A 19,691-nucleotide genomic window follows, 5' to 3' on the forward strand; every position below is an offset into this window, starting at 1 on the left:
TTTATCTTCCTTGGTGACATTCACAAAAGTATTTACTTTCTCAGCTGGAAGGAGCAGGGATCTTAACTAAATATGTTGGCCAAGGATTTTGGTGACCTAGATTGTTTTGCAACGGAATTTTTTATCGTTGGAAGTTCACTGAGGCTTGTAGTTGCTGATGAACAAAAGAACATTCAGGTTAGTGACTTGTAGTTGGAGATATATTTTAGTCCTCTTTTAGGGCTCTTGTTATTTTATTTTTTTGTGACTAATAATTCTTTTGGTTGGTTTTTCATCCCTGATTGTTGGAGGGATTGTGTTAGTTTACTTATTTTAAACACATTTTATATGCCAAACAGATCTTTTTTCTACGCACCAAAGAGGTCTGAGAGTTGGAAAGGCCAGAAGCTTCTCTCAAGGGCTAAATTTCATGTTGGTACCCATGTTACCAAGTTCTTGCAGTTGCAGATGCTCTCTAACTCAGGACCAATCCAGGCTCCAACAAAACTAATCGCTATGCTTTGTTATTTGGTACCCTGGATGGCAGCATTGGCTGTGTTACGCCTCTTGATGAACTCACATTTCGTAGGTTGCAGTCACTACAGAAAAAGCTTGTTGATGCAGTTGCCCATGTTGCTGGTTTTAATCCAAGAGCTTTCCGCCAGTTTCGGTCAAATGGAAATGCTCATCGGCCTGGCCCTGATACCATAGTTGACTATGAGCTTCTAACCCAGTGAGTTCCATGTTCCTTCTATTTAGATTACCGTTCAAGATACAAAAGATTTTCTACCTTGCTCTTTGGAGAGAAATATGCCGTCATCTTTGTAAACCCAATGATGCTAAAAACTTTCCTGATAAAATGATGCACGCTTCTAATTCTAGATCAACACCATCAACAGTATTTGATGGCATGATAAAAACCGGGCCTAACAAGTGTACTTCAATTTTCATCCTTGCAGTTATGAGATGCTTCTATTGGAGGAACAGCTTGAAATTGCAAACCGGATAGGGACGACTCGTTCCCAAATTTTTACAAACTTAAATGACCTCGCTATAGTAACGAGCTTCTTGTAAGTGCTGCGTTTGCCTTGTTCGTGATCGTTGGGTTCCGCTGAATTGAGAAGAAAGAGGAGGGGTAAGAAGTGGGAAATACTGTTGCTTCACTGCTGTAGTTTTAGATGACAAGAGTAGAGAGTTTCCGGCTAACCAATATTGCTAGGCTCGGTGAATCGTTCGGTTTTGTTGCGACAAGTATAGCAGCCTAGCAACCTAGTCATTCGTTTCCGCTGATGGGTTGTAAGTTATCATAGTCGTTAACCTTTGTCCGAGACCGCTACATTTGTTCACATGTAATAACCGTATTGATGAAATTACCATGAGTTTTTATCACCTCCATCTCTTTCGAACTCGATTTTCTTCTTTTCAAGGACGTTTCTTTATGCACTTTTCGGGCAGAATGCCATTTTTTAAAATATTACAGCAATGCCTTGTAACTCAAGGCTCCTCTTTCGCTTTTGTGAAAGGAAGTTGAAATTCTGGATTTGAATGGAAATCAAATTATTGCACATATCGAACTTATGAATTATTGTTTTCTGAATATATGTTGAAATTCCAAATTCTTTTGGAACGGAACTGGAAGGGCGGGCAGAAGTTCGGCCCGGTTTTTTTTTAGTGTTGCAGGGAAGGAATGGCCTTTCTAACGTATGTTCCGTTGTACCGACATGGCCGCACTGATTTGTTTCCGATCGGAGCATCAAGCAACTTCAGTGATGGTGAGCTGGTCAAGTAAGGAGAATCGACAAGGTGGAGAAGATTTAAAAAGAATCTGCAGCAGTGAGAGTCAAATGACCGATCGTGATCGTCTGCAGAAGTTGTTTGAGTCTTCAAATATGTAAGCCTGTTCGCTGAGGTGAACAAGTAGGCCCCGTATGCCCTGTTGGTATTCACAAGAGTTTACTAACTCAATACCAAAATATGTGGGTGATAAGTTTACAAACTCTATCACACCTCTCACTTTCACTCTCAATAAAATTGGACAAAGAAATAGAGAAAGGAGGGAAGCAACAAGCTTTGATAAAACACTTGGACTTTGATATATGAAAGAAGTAGCAAGCTTGGTGATAACAAACACTTTGAAATATTAGAAGAGTTTACAACTCTTAAAGCTTACAAGCTGAAAATGAGAATGGAAATGGGATTTGGATGGGATGCTATAAAGCTTAGCAAGATGGCCTATTTATACAAAACAGAAATTGATAAACAATGCAACAACACATGCAATGAATGGGGTGTTTAACATCTTTACACCCTTTAAAACACATGCAAGAACTTTGGACAGTCTAGCACACATATGCAGCTATCTTTCCAGCTTGCAATCAACACTCTTTCGGCTAATACACAGCAGCACACTGCTGTCTTCCTGCTAGCACATCACATGGCAGCACACTTGCTGTCTTTCATCACCATTTCAGCTAGCACATGGAGGAAACTTTAGTCTTTGTAGTTGCAACATGTGTGGATACAACCTGTAAAGAAACTAACAGCTAGAAGCAACCTTTTACAGCCTGTTTTTATTTGAATTTCCAACATGCCCACTATACGGCTGAATCGCCAACTTGCTGCCCGAGCAACCTGGTCCCTAGTCTCTTACTTGTTCGTTTGATGCGTGGTTTGTGTAACACGTATTGACGAAGTCAACTTCTGATATTAATTCAAGACAGATTTGGGTATTGGGTTTTTATGTAATTTTCAATTCCAAAAAATTGTGGATTATAATCTCTTGATTTCGATTTGATCTTTTCGAAAATCATGTTTATTGATTACATTGTTTTATTGGTTAATAGAAGATTATGAGGAGTAAGGTAAAATGTTTGTAAAACACAAAGTAAAAAGTAAATTAGTCAATCGTTGTGTGAACTTTGAACGTCCTCTCCTTCCCCACCAATGAGAATAACAATCAAATATGAGGTGAATATATCTAATAGAATCTAGAAAACAACTGCACGAGGTAAACAATGGCAGACGGAGACAGCATGAGTGGTTTTCCACTGTTCCATAAACCTCGTGGGCCTATCATGACGATGCGCGTGTGCCCAAATTTACTAATTACTCAGGTGACCATCTCTCTCAAGTCTCACCCCCCTCCCTCCCTCTTCATGTAGTGGATCAAAATTTTATTCTATTGGAAACATTGTGACGTGATGTTATAATTTTACTCAAATTACATAATGTATGCCAATCACGGTTGGCTAAGTTGGTAATGATTTTTTTTTTTTGCTGGACCAAGACCTAGGTTCGAATTTTGTTGCCAACAATTCTTCTTGGCGGATTATATGTAAAAACTAAAAAAAGGGATAAGACCCCCTCAGTAAGTCCTCAAAGAGACTTGTGGTATGTCCTAACCCTAAGATGGAATAGCCTCCCCTCTCCCTAAACTTTCAGCAAATAAACAAATTATATTATGTATTTTTTTTTATATTTTTTTAATAAAAAAAAACTACATTAAAGAGAAAAACCCCTAAGGCAACCGGTTTTGGTACAATCAAAGAGGAAGGCTTGACGAGCTTCCAAAGGAAGAGTTTTAACCCAAACATGAAAATCAAAGACTGAATAACCCACACTAGTTATAGCATCTACCAGAAAATTGCTTCCCTCAAGACATGCTTCCTGCAAATTTCCTCAAACGACTTGGCAAGCCGGTGAATATCCTCTAGGATGACCTTCAATCTCCAATGAGGGGCTATAGGCTCCGCTGATAGACTCAATCACTAGCTTTGAATCACGCTCCACCATAATGCGAGCCAAACCTTTGGCCTTAGCCATCCACATGTCATCCCTCAACGCCAGGCATTCCGCAACCGAAATAGTGTTTTGACCAATAAATCTAGCTCCCGCAACAATAGGCTATCCCTTCTCATTTCTAATCACAAACCCAACAGCTGCACCTTGATTCACAACAGAGCCATCGAAGTTAAGTTTAACAAAACGAGCATTCGCTGGGGAGCATCGGATAGAAGATGGTGGAGAGGACCTGCTACCATTGTAAACCACAGGAATTATACCATTGGCACCTATGAATTCCCTCCCTCGATTAAGGGCCGACTTAACGATCCATGTATGGTTTGGAATTTTATTTTGGAAAACCACAAGATTCCTCTCCTGCCAAATCTGCCAGCAAACTAGTAAAACTTTACTAAGATCACACAAACTTGCATCATTCTTAACAGTTAATTCATTGAGCCAATCATTAAAAGGAAGAAATTGATTTACTCTTATGTTGTTAGAGATAGCTTGACAATTCCAAACTAGCCTCGCAAAATTACTATTTATAAAGAAATGAGATCTGTTTTCATCCTCTAAATTACACATAGGACAGGTGGACAAGATATTATTGACATATCTTGATAATTTGTCTCTTGTATGAAGCCTTCCAATTATGAGAAGCTAACTAAAAATTTTAACTTTATGAGGAAGTTCAAGCTTCCACATTTTCTTAAGAAGCTCTCTTACATTCTTATTGGTATTATCACTATTTTGTATCTAAGTTGCCGACTGAACTAAGAACTTACCATTTGCATTAGGCCCCCTACAACACATATCGCATTGGGGAGTTAAGGGGAGGGGAAAACTATAGATTTTATTCACAATGTCCTCATCAACTAACGATCGAAGTTGATCATTATCCCATTGTCCATTATTAATGAATTGACTCACCTTCACATTTAGATCGATGTCATTAACATGACTGGGAGAAATAAAGTTGGATAGAGGGAAAGGAAAAACCCAATTATGGGTCTAGAAGAGGATACTCTCTCCATTTCCCACAACCCCCCTCAGCCCCATTTTGATAATATCTCTAGCCTTAAGGATACCTTTCCAAGCACAAGAGTGGTGTTGTCTGACACTAGTGTTAAGCTGTCTGTTCAAGTATTTATTTTTAACAATCTGTACCCAATAATTTTGATTATTCGTTAGGACTTTCTAGCCAAGTTTTACTGAACAAGCATTATTAAAGTGATCACTTTTCCTAATTTCCAATCCCCCACTTTCCTTAGAGCTGCAAACTCTATCCTAAGCCACAGGACAAGTTTGCAATCTTTTCCCCAAAAAAAACTTCTACTTTCTCTATCTATTTTTGTGATTTTCTCAGGACACTTAAAACAAGACATGGTATGATTGCATAAAGTAGGTAAAAACCTCATAAAAATGTGCTTCAGCTAATAAATCCACTATAATAAATTAACTTACCTGGCTATGATAATGGATTAAAATTTGCACTAATCACGAGAACACCGCCAATTGGAGATGGTACAGCAAGCAGCTTGTAGGAATCATGTGGGAGATTCTGACACAAATATAAGTAAAAATAGATCGAGTGTAAGGATGTCTTCCCAAATATTCTCACATTAAGAAGGATAATCTTTCAGGTCATCTGACTTGCATCAAACATACACATTTCTCCAGTATAGCAAAAGCATGCAAGACTTTCAAGAAAAATTTGTTCGTAGTTTCATAGTCAGCTGAATGCTTAAACATTGATTTTATGGATCAAAATGACTCTAAATTAATTTTATGAACATAAAAAAAATAGTTGGGGACATAAAGAAAAGAAATTTATAATGAGTAATTTCAAAGTTTGAAGATAAATTTATCTTGGTGGAACTTACAAGAGCTGACCATATAAGCGGACGCTGCTTCAAAGTTGTGCTGATACTAAGTGCAGAAATCATACAAGTATGGTGCTTCCATGAGACACGCCCAGCCCAAGTAAGCTTCTGCTCATGAAGGATAACCATCACAGGCTCAATGTAACCTATACAACACGCGTTATGTCAAACTTTACAAGATAAAAAGCCACAAGAAGTTATTAGAACTAACCTATTTTGTTTCAAACCTACTCGGGAATGCAATACAAGAAAATATGGATACTGATAACCACAACCATTTTTTTTTTTTTTAAGGAAAAAAACACTTTTATTAATATAAGGAGTGAATTATGCAACCTATATGAAATTCTGTTAATTTCAAATACTCAAATTCACATATGAATTTCATTATCATAGAATATCTAAAGTCTCATTAAATAATGCACGCTAAGAATTCATATCCAAATATCTTTTTAGTTCACAAATCCAAATACAAACTTTGTCTATTAAATGTCTTACAAATATTGCTTCTTCCAAAGATTATTCCACATCCAAACTCACCATGTACAAATGTATAATCCTATACATGCTTCATGTCCATGTCTACCAGATTAACAATGTAAGACGACTCAACATGAGCAGAAGTTGCACCTTCGGAACCAAAACCATCATCGTCCCCAACCAAACCAGAGCCACCCTGACAAGAAGATATACAAATTGAGATACAGGAGGACCCTCTAAAAAAGATCACGTATCTACTAGAGGACCATGAGAGTTGAGGCACAATGACCAAGCCAATAATTGAAAGCAGAACTAACAAAGGCATACTGCATAGGTAACACTTAGAACTGTAACTAAGGCAACAAGGTTTCACTTTTTTCCTTCCAAATCCTACAATTTAAAAAACAGGAATAGAGCATTAACTTCTTAAATTTTACTTTTTTAGCCTAAGACACCGTGACCAATACTAAGCAACACATTGTTGAATATGAGAGCCAATAACTAGTTGACACAATATCGTAGGCCAATTGAGTATGCTCCTAATAAGGGCATAGGAGCCAATGCTTAGAACTGTCGCTAAGCCAACAGTTTTTCCTTTTTCCCTCCAAATCCTATTGTAAATGGATCAGGAATCAAAACTAACTTATTAAGCCATAATTTTTCAACATGAGACACCATGAGAGTGCTAGTACCACTATGACGACCAAAATACAAAGTGTAGGAGGCAAAAGAGACCTGCGCAGCTTGAAGAATTATCATTTGAAAGCCATAAACAAGAACGCCTCCGCACCTGCCTTGGGGATCAACCTTAACCAACGGGCCTCTTGCAAATGACTCTCTGCCTTTTCTCAAATGAAGCCATTCTGGGCCCTCAAAACAGTGCATAGAGCTGGGAAAAGGTCAACGTCAATGAATTAATATCACCTTGCAACACAGTTAAACAAACTATGGAAACATATATATAACCAAACTCCGGTAATAACACAGTAAGCAAACCATGGAAAATATATAACTAGTTAATAATGAGAAAGACTACAGATTAGAGACTTTAAAGCTCTTCAATCACTAAATTACACAACCAACTTCAAGTCTTCTTCTTCTTCTAAGCCTTTTCCCACTAGGTGGGGTCACCCATCCTAGTACTCCTCTCGCCCAAAACTCGCTTAACTTCGGAGTTCAAATGGGACCGATGCATGTGAGTTGGTATGATCGCATCCCATTAGTTGATGTATAGAAGTCTGCTAGAGGACATCGAGTATTCCCTTAGCAAATTCACGATTAAATTCTTACTCGGGATTCAACATTCGTGACTCCAACACTCCAACACTTCCAAAAAAAAAAAAAAAACATTCAAGTGTGTTCCGATTTGGACTTAAACGAAACTTGAACTGATATAACATCAACCGAAATAGCAAGACTAATAATTAATTTTTATTAACACACCTAGTACGGAGTCCATGAATTGAATCATCAAACTCAAGAACTGAAATTTTTGCATCTTCAAAGGCTAAGACAATAGGATCTCTTCTTCTAGAACCATCGCCGCCTCCGCCAGAAAATGCCGCCATCGTTACCACATTACCGTGCATTCTGCAATCCAACTGCATGCAAACAAAAATTTGAATAGAAACCATCATTAATTAATTCAAAAACAGTATTACGAAAGACTAATTTAGCGAATTCGAGCTAAACTCCAGGCCGAACGCCAAGAAAATCGAAAGAGCGAACCTGTAATGGCGGAAAATCTTTAGTTGGAATTGATTTCTTAATATTGGACATATTTGTAACGGCAGAGCTCAAGGCTGTCAAGTGTTGTTATTTTGTTGTCGTTTTGCTGTATTCGGCAGCCCAACGAAGGCCCAATTATGGGTTTTTCTTTTTTTTTTTTTTGGTCCTCCCCTCTCCAATTATGTATTAATTCCTTCAAAACTAATAAATAAAAATAAGTTTTAACGAAACACTTTTGGTACCGTTCATTTTTAATTAAAAATCACATTTTTACATTTTCCTGATACTATTTACTACACATTTATTTGTCATTTTTCATTAAAACTAAAGTTTTTTTTTTTACTTTTCATTAGTTTTTCTTAAATAAAAAGGTTTTTTTTTTTTTAAGTCATCTTGTTACCAAAATTCTAAAAGACGCTAGGCATTAGTTGACTGGCAAGCTAAAGCCTAATGCTTAGGCAGCTAGGCGGAGTTTAACTGGAGAATTAGGGGTATAAGATGGATTGAAGTAAATTATCATATATTGTATAAATAAGTGTTGATTATACTTAAAAAAAATGCTTAATTGCATTGGAATACATTAATTGCAAAATAGAATGATATATATAGATCATAAAGTATTAGAAAATAATAAAAACATAAGAAACAAACATATAATTTGCATTCATCTAATTATTCAACAAGTCTCTTACAAGTTATTAAAAAATGTAACATGAAAACTTATTTATTTTCTGTCTAAGTGAGTCTCAACCTAGGACAAGTAGGTGTGGGCGGATGCCAAAGTAGGTTTAGTCGTCATTTCTTAATTTTCAAACGTCTAAGAATTAATTAAAACGGTGGCCAACCGCTTAATCTAAGTGGAACCTAAACGACACCAAACATGAATTTTCAATAAATTAGCTTTCAATATAATATAATTAACTCCTTCAATGTGACCTTCCATCAAAATGTAATGCGAAAACGAGTCGACATTAAATTTCTTAATTAATTGTTGAATTTGATTGACTTCTTTCGAAACAAGTCCATATTTAGTAATGTTTATTTTTTCCCCAAGAAAGTAGTGTATCTAAATTTGCAGCTTTCAACAAATTGGCCGTCGCAAAATATCAAGCATAGCCCATAATTAAATTGTAAGTCGATACAGAAAGATTTTTTTAATGTACAGAAAACACGTTCTAATACACAATTATAATAATATAATTAATTGGAAATTTGCAAAATTAAATTTCCATCAACAGCACAAACCATCATGGCGGACCAAAGGGCATTGTAGTAATTTCAATATTCACATATCTCTCCTGTTCAAACTATAAACAAATCCCAAGAAGACGATTCGTCTAATTCAATCTGCCGCACATCACTCAAATAAACAAGATTATATTTTTCCCATCTAAATCTTTCTCTTTCATCTTCATTCTTTAAATCCAAGCCCCCTCTCCGGATCTTCATCCACCACTTCCATTTCCACCAGCTCTCCGCCGTTGATCTGATTCCATGTTCCGTACATAAAGCATTCAACCTTCCAGGTCGGGAATCCAAGTTTCCCATTGTTTCCACTTACCCAGGAATCCAATTCCCCTGTAAACAAATCTTCATGCATCCATTTATTGTTTCCTTTTAAGTGCTTCAAGATCTTCTATTGCGTCTAGCGTTGATCAAGGTATATTTTCTTTAGATCTTCATACCCTTTTGGAAGCAATTGTTGTTTGTCTATTTTTAGTAATTAAATTTACTTATAAACGTAATTATCATTAAGCATGATTATAAAGTTTCCATTTTTAGCATTGTGTTGCTTGAATTACATGTAATTTCTGGAGTTGTTTTGTATGTTTTCAGGGTTTGCTGGAGGAGGTTGAGCTCAAAGTTGGGGTTTTCCTAATTTGGAAAAAAAACGATGAGTTGGGATTTTTCTTTAGCCATTTGTATCCATGCTTTTGGGGTTTTCCATTGGTAGTTTAATTTAGGCTAGATAGTTTATTTCACACGAATTGCTTGATTTGGAAAGCGATGACTTCATTGACTTGGGCTTCGTCCAAAGGTTCGATTTCGATGACTTCCTACCCGAAAGCCCTTTCGTGGATGGTAGTTTCCGGGGTGGCATTGGCTTTTTTCTTACTTTTTGCTTCTTGGGTTTTAGTAACTTACCCGATTGGTTCCACGGTTAGCTGGTATTTCTATGGTGTTGATAGTATGCAGAAGTTGGATTATTCTACCTCTATAGGGAATCCCACTAACCACGATGCTCCCCTTCCTAATAATGTAGATAGTGTCGATAAGAATATGGTATCGGAGTCTAATTCAGAAGTTCCGAAAAGTTCAGTTGATCCACAAACAAAAGTTGTTAATCAGAATATTCTTACCGAGTCGAATTCACAAGTACCCTCGAGGTCAGATGGTTCACTGGTTGTTTCAGAAACTAGAGAGATCAAAGATCTGCCGGATGTGGCAAAGAATTCATCCGGTTTATCAGATAATGAAAATGTTGGATCAGTAAACTCAACTGGTACATCAGAGCCTGCAGTTTCAACCGCTTCATCAATTGATGACAGTATGATTAAAACTGATAAGAATTTGTTAGACGAGTCCAATCCACAACTGTCCTCGAGTTCAAGTGATCCATCAATAGTTTCGCAAACAAAGGAGATGAAGGATATATCAGCACCTGCACTCAAGCCAAATGATACTACATCAGCTTCTTCCCATTTGCCCAACAATGCAACCAGTGGTGTTTCCGTTGATTCAGGTAGCTTTCGTGTTGTTTTGTTATGTTTTCATGTATGCTCAAATTTGACATTTTGCTATAATCTTAGTCTTTTGTACTCTGATTGAACTTATGTCTAATTTAGCCTTCTGTACTGCTGAAATTTGACTACTTGCTATAATATTTTCAAGTACTTGTTTCTTTGAATTTGACTTACTTCTGTTCATATTATGCAGGCTGTGATCTGTACAGTGGAAGTTGGATTTATGATTCAGCAGGACCGGTATATACAAACAATACGTGCCCTGTCCTGACACAGATGCAAAATTGCCAGGGAAATGGGAGGCCTGACAAGCAGTATGAGAATTGGCGATGGAAGCCCTCTCAGTGTGACCTGCCACGTTTTGATGCCAGGAAATTTCTAGAGTTGATGAGGGGGAAAACAATAGCTTTCATTGGTGATTCGGTTGCTCGAAACCATATGGAGTCATTGTTGTGCATGCTCTGGCAGGTAATTGTCTAAATTTTTTTATGATTTAGTTACCTCAAATTAAATGCTTTTTTCTTATGGTAGATGGAATTTTTGCAACTCTGGATTCATCAACCCTGCTAGTATTATATATCTCTAAATTCATGTGGAATTAAACGCAAAGCAGCTTTATGAAATTTCATCTCCATCCCTTTTCGCGGATAATGCTGTTTTAAGTAACTCTAGTGGTGCTTACATCTTTGTGTGGTGTATGCAGGTAGAAGTTCCAAAAAATCGGGGGAACAAGAGAATGCAACGTTATTATTTCAAGTCGACATCTATGTTTGTTGTCCGGATTTGGTCCTCTTGGCTTGTGAAGCAGACATCCGAGGCATTTGATTTTGCTTCAGAGGGCGTGGCCAAGCTCCACCTTGATGCCCCTGATGACAAATTCATGGATCTCATCCCACAGTTTGATGTGATTATTTTCTCTTCCGGCCATTGGTTCGCCAAGCAGTCAGTATATATCTTAGACAACGAGATTGTGGGAGGGCAGTTGTGGTGGCCGGACAAATCAAGGCCTATGAAGGTTAACAACATTGAAGCATTTGGAATATCTGTCGAGACAATTCTCACTGCTGTTGCTAGACATCCAAATTATACAGGGATCGCCATCGTGCGTTCTTATTCACCTGACCATTACGAGGGTGGAGCTTGGAACACAGGAGGATCATGCACCGGGAAGGTAAAACCTCTTGCACTGGGCGAAGTAGTGGAAAATGGCTTTACGAACATAATGCATGAAAAACAAGTTATGGGTTTCAACCGGGCGATTCAGAAAGGTGTGACAAACAAGTCGAAGTTGAAATTGATGGACATCACGAAACCTTTTGAGTACCGCCACGATGGGCATCCAGGCCCGTACAGAAGCCCCGACCCTAATAAGAAAACACAGCGGGGCCCTGACGGAAGGCCTCCGCCACAGGATTGCTTGCACTGGTGCATGCCGGGTCCGGTCGATACATGGAACGAATTTGTGCTTGAAATTATAAGGAGAGAATATGAGGGCAGCGACAACTCTTCTTCATGAGTTGGGGCAAAGCTTGCATGGTAAATTTTTTTGTTTAAAGTCTTTATAAATATAAGAAAATGATTGTAGAGTAATTATTTGTTGCAATAGGTAGGAGGATTAGCGGCTAAATTTGTATTTTGCGAGCAATTTTAGTTTAGTTACCATTATGTGTTTTTGAATAAATTAAGTGCTGGCTTGTTTAGAACTCGTTTGGAAACGTTTTCAAATGACTAAAAGCGCTTTTGGGGAAAATAGTTTTGAAACCAATTTTTAGTAAAGATGCAGGTTAATCCTAAATAAGCACTTTGAACCGCTTGCTAAGCACATAACTAGTGTTTTTGCAAGAAGCATATGAAGTCACTTAAAACTACTTTCCAAATAGGTCATTTAGTATCATAGTCAGGTGATATTTCTTTTCACTTAAAATTTTAGGTTGGAAACTCGTGGATGACGAATTCAATACCAAATTAAATTGCCTATTGTGTGGTTTTGCCAAACTTTTCTTTCCTTTAGTATAAAAAATATCAGTGTACTAAAAAAAAAAAAAGGAAAAAAAAAGAAACTACTTTCTAAATAAGCTGTTAGTTGTGTACTCCTGTCATACATTTCACTTTTGATCAATAAGAAACTTTCTTTTTAAATTTTCATTCCAATTTAGAAATTTTTTTCTAAAAATTCTTTGATTAGTCTAACCTTAAACTACATAGGTGAAGAGGAGAGGCGGACTATTCTAGTCAACTTAAATATGTTTAAATTTGGGTTTGGTCTAGTGGATAAAAGCTGGCTAGGCCATAAGTTGGGCAGTTCTTCTGAGTACCATCTTTAGATCATCTCTAATGGTTGGGTTAAAAGCCAAATATTTTAGTCTGAAAAATTTAGCTTTGAGCTCAGAAACAGATTTTCTACTCCAATTGTTATGGCCAAAAATTTTAGCTCGGGATTATTAAAGAATGAACTTAGGTTTTTTTTTTTTTTTCTTAAATTAAATTTAAAAAAAATATGTAGACTATCGTAAATTAATTTTATGAACATTTTAATCTAAAAAATTTAAATTTCGATAAATATTGAAAAATCACTAAATTTTCCACAAAGCAAGCCTTCAACTTTTACCAATCTTTCAACCCTGGGCTAACTTACAATTCACCAACTGTTTAACAATTTGGAAATGGAAAGAAATGATAGAAACATAAATTGGAAGAATTGTAAGAGAAAATTGAGTTTTGTATAGATGTTTGAACAAATACATAGGTATTTATAGAGTTTTTGGGTGAATTTTGAGTTAAATAATTTTTTTAAATTATTTTAGTCGTTGGATTTAAATTTGGGCTGCTAGATCTTTTTTTTTTTTACCGTTATATTTGATTATATTCGATCTCAGTTGTTGGATTCAACGTATTTTAAAATAACATATTCTAAAAAAATTAAATTTGAATCTAGACCATTGGATCAACCAACGGTCCTTAAAGCCCAGCCATAGGATCAAAATTATGGCCGTTGGGTTTTTGTGGGTGGCCGACACACACCTGACGGCAGGGCCCACCCCTGTCGGGAAACCTTTGCAAGCGCACCATGTGGTGCGCGTTAGAGGGTGGGTGGGCCGAGACTGGCCCAACAACCGGCGAGTCCACTCACTTGGGGGGGTATTTGGCCCACCTTTGGCATTTGGCATTTAGCCCAAAGTTTTAGCATGGGTTGGAGAGTGTTTGGGGGGGGGTGAATTTGAGGGAAAATTTAGCATTTAGCCCATCATTGGATATGGTCTGAGGGAGGTCAGAGGTTCGATCATCCGCTTGTAAAAAAACCTCTTGGGGAGAGCTTTTCGTAAAAACAGCGATCCGGCTCGAAGTGGTAACCCACTACTACCATTTTTTTTACCAAAAAAAAAAAAAAAGGAAATGAGATAGATAAATCTTATTTAAGTATTTATTTTCATATTTATTGTTGCATTGATCCAGTATCATTTTCAAATTTGGTATACCTTAGATTATGTTTTTGAAAAATATTAATTTCCTTTCACAATCTTATATCCAATTTTTCTAATTTGGATCCCATCCATATCCAAATTGTAGAATTTTAAGAATCCTCACATACTAACCGTTTATCGTATATCGTGCAGTCATAAATTATTTTAAATTTTTTATTTAAAATTAAACACAAATGACAAAACTCCATTGGACAAATACATATTAGAGCATCTTTAAAGGAGATGTTAAAATGTACACATTAGCTATAACAGTAAAAAAATATCACACTAATATTCTCCAACCGAGATGCCAAATTCTATGTAGCGATGACATGGATTGACAGCAAAAGAAGTTGCTGTCAAATTTGACAGCAGTTTCAAAATTTTTATTATTATTAATTATCAAATGTATTTTATTGATTTTTAATTAGTTTAATCATTTATTATAATTAATGTTGAGTTGACCAATGTAATTATCATACTTTTTTTTTCTTGTCAATCAAGGAAGGTGAACAGATTATTAATTAAACTTTAAATGTTATTTATTAAATTTTAATTAGTTTAATAATTTATTTTATAAAATAATAATTTAATTTGACAAATTGATTGAAGAATAAAATTTTAAAACTGTCAAAATTTAAATTTTATGTTAAAAATTTCACATCTGATGGTCTCACAGCAGCGATAAATCGACTACAGCAATCCGAGTCATCTCCTGAAAATTTGAAATTCAAATGCCGTTGGTGCGTGACCTGCTTCGTCCCGGAGAATCATTAAAAAACAAATCTTTAACAAGCCCCCCCTGCGTTCTTCAACGGTCCTCTTTTCTCCACATTCAAACGGCTTCTCTCTCTCTCTCTCTCTCTCTCTCTCTCTCTCTCTCTCTAAACATCTCACATCTCCATTAAAATTCAAACCCCAAATCCTACCTTTTTCCCCCAAAGTTTCCAAGAGAAGAAAAACGAAACGAAACCCACATTTTCTCGGGAAAATCCTCCAATCGCCGGCCTCTGCTGTGGCAAGAAAATCCATACAGCAGATAGAAAATTGATGCTCGTTGACTTGCTCTCTCAGGTTTGTTTCCGGGTTTTCCTCTTCCCGTCTTCGTTATTTTTCTTCAATTTTCCCCAGTTCCCCGTTTGGTTCTCGAGAAAGAATTTGAAATTTGAAATTTTGAATTTTGATAACAATTTTTTGAATTGTTGAAAAAAAAATTCCTCAGCTTCTTCTAGTTGATTTTGTCGCCTGTGGTCTGGTTGGTTCTTTTGATTTTAATTTCTTTGAGCTAAATTGCTTGGGAATTATTTGTAGAATAGAGAATTTTCCATTCAATTTTAGAATTTGGTGTTTACACAGAAATCTGACCTAATATGGACTAGAATTGGTGATCTAATTTTCTTTTTCTCCAAAATTTTGGGAGAAACCTGCAGTTCGAGATATTTTTGTCTGGGTTTCGAGGAATCTAGGGTTCTGTTGCTTTTTAGCTTTTTCCATATATTTTGTTGCTATTTAGAGATTTTTAAGAATTTTATGGTCAATTTATGCAATGCATATAGTTAGGGTTTGATGGTGAAAATTGTTTATGGCAGGTAGCACTGCTTCAATATGTCTAATCTCCAAAGTGAGCAGCTTCTGCAAATGGAAACAACATGTGGATCACTTCTATATGAGCTTCAGGTATCACATGAATCTCTAAATATCGAAAGAAAATTTGTCTAGTTTTTTCTGTTTTTATTTTATTTTATTTTTTATGGAAATTGGAGTACTCGAAAGTACTAATCTCAATTTGTTTCTTGTCTAATACGAAAATTGTAGATAATTTGGAATGAAGTCGGAGAGACTGACAAAGATAGGGATAAGATGTTGCTTGAGCTTGAGCAGGAATGTCTAGAAGTATACAGAAGAAAGGTAGATCAGGCAAATCGGTGTAGGGCACAGCTACGGCAGGCAATTGCTGATTCGGAAGCAGAACTTGCGGCAATATGTTCTGCAATGGGGGAGCGACCGGTACATATTAGACAGGTCAGGATGGACTGTTTGGTGGATAACTGTTATTGTTTTTATAGATAAATAGTTTAAATGTCCCGTTCCCATCGAAGTTAAGAAGACTATTGCTTAAAATCAGAATTATTTACAAATTGCTTTATCATTTCAGTCTGATCAAAATGCCGGAAGTTTGAAGGAAGAGCTCAGCAAAATAATCCCACAGCTGGAGGAGATGAAGAAAAGAAAATGTGACAGAAAAAATAACTTTCTGGAAGTTCTAGAGGAGATACGGAAAATTTCAAGTGAGATTAATGGAAGCATAGATTACAGTTCTAAACCGGGTGTGGATGAAACTGATTTGTCATTGAGAAGGCTTGAAGAATTGCACAGACAGCTACATGCACTCCAAACTGAGAAGGTTGGGAGTTATTTTTTCAATTTCCTTTCCATCTGCATATCATCTTAATCTGATTTTGTATTCTTTTATGCTCTTCAATTCCTCATGTATCTGCTCTTTCTTGCTGTGCAGAGTGATCGGCTTAAGCAGATACAGGACCACCTGTGTACATTGAACTCATTTTGCTCAGTTCTTGGTATGGACTACAAACAGACAATTAGTGAGGTACATCCCAGTTTAGTTGATTCCGCAGGAAGCAAGAATATAAGTAATGATACAATTCAGCGATTGGCTGCTGCAATACAAAAATTGCGGGAGGTTAAATTACAGAGAATGCAGAGGGTAAAGAATGTTCTTTGTCGTTTTTTAGTTTTTAGTCGAAGTTATGTGCATTTAATTGAATGATATTAACCTCCTAATCTCTGACAGCTTCAAGATCTTGCAACTACCATGTTAGAGCTGTGGAACTTGATGGATACGCCAATTGAGGAACAACAGATGTTTCAGAATATAACCTGCAATATAGCTGCATCAGAACATGAGATAACTGAACCAAATACACTATCTGTGGACTTTATCAATTATGTGAGTTTTTTTATGTTGTAACTCTGTATTATTTCATACTATTGGATCAGTATAGTTGTCAAGTATTCATTTGGAAATCTATTGTGCAGGTTGAGGCAGAAGTGTCTCGGTTGGAAGAGTTGAAATCAAGTAAAATGAAGGAGCTTGTTCTTAAGAAGAGATCAGAGCTAGAGGAAATCTGTAGAAAGACACACATGGTCCTAGAAGCAGATAATGCAATTGACTACGTAATTGAAGCTATAGAATCAGGTGAATCTTAAATTCTTAATAGCATATCATGAGGTAACAAAAAATTCCTACGTAATTGTCCTTGAACTTGTGCATCATTTTTACTTGTGCAGGAGATGTGGACCCTGCCTGTGTCCTCGATCAAATTGAGCTTCAGGTTTCAAAGGTTAAAGAGGAAGCTTTTAGCAGGAAAGACATACTTGAAAAAGTTGAGAAGTGGTTGTTTGCTTGTGATGAAGAGTGCTGGCTCGAGGAGTACAACAGGGTTAGTTGTTTCCATCACCATGTCACTTACTTCACAACATTGAAATCCCTTTGCTTACTTGTTCCTTTTTGCATTCGTGTAGGATGAAAACCGATACAATGCTGGAAGAGGAGCTCATCTTACTCTCAAGCGTGCTGAGAAAGCACGTGCTTTGGTTAATAAACTTCCAGGTATTGACCGCATTTGTAAAATGGCACCCTTGGTTAATAATGCTAGACTAGCCCATATATGAAACTGTTACAAAACTGTGCTTTGGTCAAGAATATCATTTTGATGATATTTCTGCTGGTTTCAGTTTTTTCTGTCATTTTTTTAATTTTAAATGTGTTTTTACACGGATCCTGTTTTTTATACAGCAATGGTGGATGCATTGGCTTCAAAAACCATATCATGGGAGAAGGAGAGGGGCATTGAGTTTACATATGATGGTGTAAGTTGCTTCCCTTGTATTTCTGAAATCTCTAGGAGGTCTATTCCAGTTGAGTTTATTTTTTTGTTTTCACACATGCAAATTCTGGAACAATTTTTATTGTTTTCAACTTCTGTTCAGATTCGTCTTCTTTCCATGCTTGAAGAGTATACTATATTACGGGAGGAGAAGGAGCAAGAACGTCGAAGGCAGCGGGTATGGCCCAGCAGTTTCTCTTGGACATATTTCTTTGAAGATCTTACTGTGAACCGTGTAACAACTATTCATCTCCCATTTTCAGGACCAGAAAAAGATTCAGGGTCAGTTGATAGCTGAACAAGAGGCACTTTATGGGTCAAAGCCAAGTCCATCGAAACCTCAGAGTGTAAAGAAGGGTTCAAGAATGTCAACTGGAGGTGCAAGCAATAGAAGACTTTCAATGCAAGCTCCAAAACCCGATCCACTTCACTCCGTCAAAGGTACTCCGCGTCCGCGTTCAAGAAAGGGTGACCGAGTCCACCAAAACGAGCAATTAAACAATCATCTGGATGATAGCTTTTCATCCTTGTCCACAGGTTAATCTCTTCTCCAATAGTTCTCATTTGTGTCTGGTTGACAAATGAGAGTATTGAAAATAAAAAAGATATATTTAGTTGCTTTGAAGGTTATTCACCGTCTGTTTCCTTGCAGGGGGGGACTCTGACTCTGGTAGTAGTACCTAAAAACATGTTTGTATTATTCTTCGTTGTGCCGGTGTTTCAGAAGCTTCTGTTGATTTCATTTTAAACAAAACATGAGGCATGACACCGGAACACCATATCTATGTTGCTGTCTAGTGCTTCGATATAAAAAGCCTGCTTTCCAGACATCATACGAAAACATGCTAACAATCAAATTTTAATATATCTTTATCCACGTCTTTGCTTATGCAGGTAGACGAGGCTTAGATGTTGCTGGACTTCCTGTTAAAAAGCACTCTTTTGGTGCTCCAAATGCTTCTGAAGTGGAGACACCAACGACTCGTAAACCCTTCTCCCCCATTTCTGTTCCCGTTTCCATTCCAACAGAAAATGTCACTTTCGCTACTACTCCTCTGAAGCCTAGAACTGTTGCAGAAGAAGCGAACAAGACGCCCAAGGTAATGCCAATCTTCGTGCCAACGACACCATCAACGGTGTCAGTTCCCATGCAGACAGCTATGACACCAGCTCCTCCTCCTCCACCAATTCCATTTGCTACCAACTTAGTCCAAGAGATTCCTGAGGAGATTGAGTACTCGTTCGAGGAAAGAAGAGCTGGATTTGTGCTCCCTAAAACACATGTGAAGCCAATGATACAAGTTTGATAGGTTAATTAGTTAAAGTTTGGTGAGATTTTGAGAGTTAAAATTGCTGTTTTAGCATTTCTTTTCCCTTTTGCATGGAATTTTTTTGTTTTTAAGTCAATTGTAATTGGCTTTCCTGGTTTTATGTACATAGTCTAAGAATGTCTAAACCTCTTCCCTGTTGATTAATGTGATCATTAAGTTTCTAATCTCTGTTTTGATTTTATGGTTTGTTCTAAAGAAATTTTAGTTGAGCTGTCTGATCGAGGTAACTCTCATATTTAATACGAATTAATGTTTTTGTATAAGATGGACAACTAATATACAATGATTATGTTTTGTAAGAGCAAATATAGTAGAACACGTGATTTGGCTGTTTTTCGCAAATTTTTCTTGAAATTTTGATTTTGGTTGTATTTTTTTGAAGGGCATATTTTAT

General features: G+C 36.8%; 3 protein-coding genes across 5 annotated transcripts; 2 read left to right on the forward strand and 1 right to left on the reverse strand.

The window, feature by feature from the left end:
• Positions 1 to 3,426: 3,426 nt before the first annotated feature.
• Positions 3,427 to 7,842, reverse strand: LOC108866528 (cleavage and polyadenylation specificity factor subunit 1-like). 2 transcript variants are annotated; one of them, XM_048565100.1, is made up of 6 exons: positions 7,569 to 7,842; positions 6,861 to 7,014; positions 6,276 to 6,321; positions 5,646 to 5,791; positions 5,227 to 5,323; positions 3,427 to 4,157 (listed from the first exon to the last, which is right to left on the reverse strand). In XM_048565100.1, exons 1-5 carry the CDS (start codon positions 7,760 to 7,762, stop codon positions 5,231 to 5,233), a joined length of 633 nt encoding a protein of 210 aa, XP_048421057.1. In that variant the 5' UTR covers positions 7,763 to 7,842; the 3' UTR covers positions 3,427 to 4,157; positions 5,227 to 5,230. The 2 variants fall into 2 exon arrangements, with proteins under 2 accessions (XP_048421057.1, XP_048421056.1); XM_048565099.1 differs by having other exon boundaries at positions 3,427 to 4,146; positions 7,569 to 7,841.
• Positions 7,843 to 9,184: 1,342 nt separating this feature from the next.
• On the forward strand, positions 9,185 to 12,300 carry LOC103938643 (protein YLS7-like). Its single transcript, XM_048565625.1, has 4 exons — positions 9,185 to 9,513; positions 9,690 to 10,596; positions 10,791 to 11,065; positions 11,301 to 12,300. Exons 2-4 carry the CDS (start codon positions 9,861 to 9,863, stop codon positions 12,111 to 12,113), a joined length of 1,824 nt encoding a protein of 607 aa, XP_048421582.1. The 5' UTR covers positions 9,185 to 9,513; positions 9,690 to 9,860; the 3' UTR covers positions 12,114 to 12,300.
• A 2,672-nt stretch (positions 12,301 to 14,972) lies between these two features.
• On the forward strand, positions 14,973 to 19,461 carry LOC103961983 (65-kDa microtubule-associated protein 3-like). 2 transcript variants are annotated; one of them, XM_048564933.1, is made up of 14 exons: positions 14,973 to 15,132; positions 15,648 to 15,735; positions 15,874 to 16,080; positions 16,214 to 16,462; positions 16,574 to 16,783; positions 16,871 to 17,026; positions 17,116 to 17,275; positions 17,368 to 17,519; positions 17,602 to 17,689; positions 17,876 to 17,949; positions 18,070 to 18,144; positions 18,230 to 18,503; positions 18,861 to 18,950; positions 19,044 to 19,461. In XM_048564933.1, the coding sequence occupies exons 2-14, from the start codon at positions 15,664 to 15,666 to the stop codon at positions 19,271 to 19,273; spliced, it is 2,037 nt and encodes a 678-aa protein (XP_048420890.1). In that variant the 5' UTR covers positions 14,973 to 15,132; positions 15,648 to 15,663; the 3' UTR covers positions 19,274 to 19,461. The 2 variants fall into 2 exon arrangements, with proteins under 2 accessions (XP_048420890.1, XP_009372918.2); XM_009374643.3 differs by having other exon boundaries at positions 14,974 to 15,132; positions 18,861 to 19,461.
• Positions 19,462 to 19,691: the final 230 nt, after the last annotated feature.

This window comes from the organism of the source record quoted next, unplaced genomic scaffold (assembly GCF_019419815.1).
Source record: "Pyrus x bretschneideri cultivar Hongxiangsu unplaced genomic scaffold, Pyrus_bretschneideri_v1 Contig4, whole genome shotgun sequence".
NCBI classification, from domain to species: domain Eukaryota; kingdom Viridiplantae; phylum Streptophyta; class Magnoliopsida; order Rosales; family Rosaceae; genus Pyrus; species Pyrus x bretschneideri.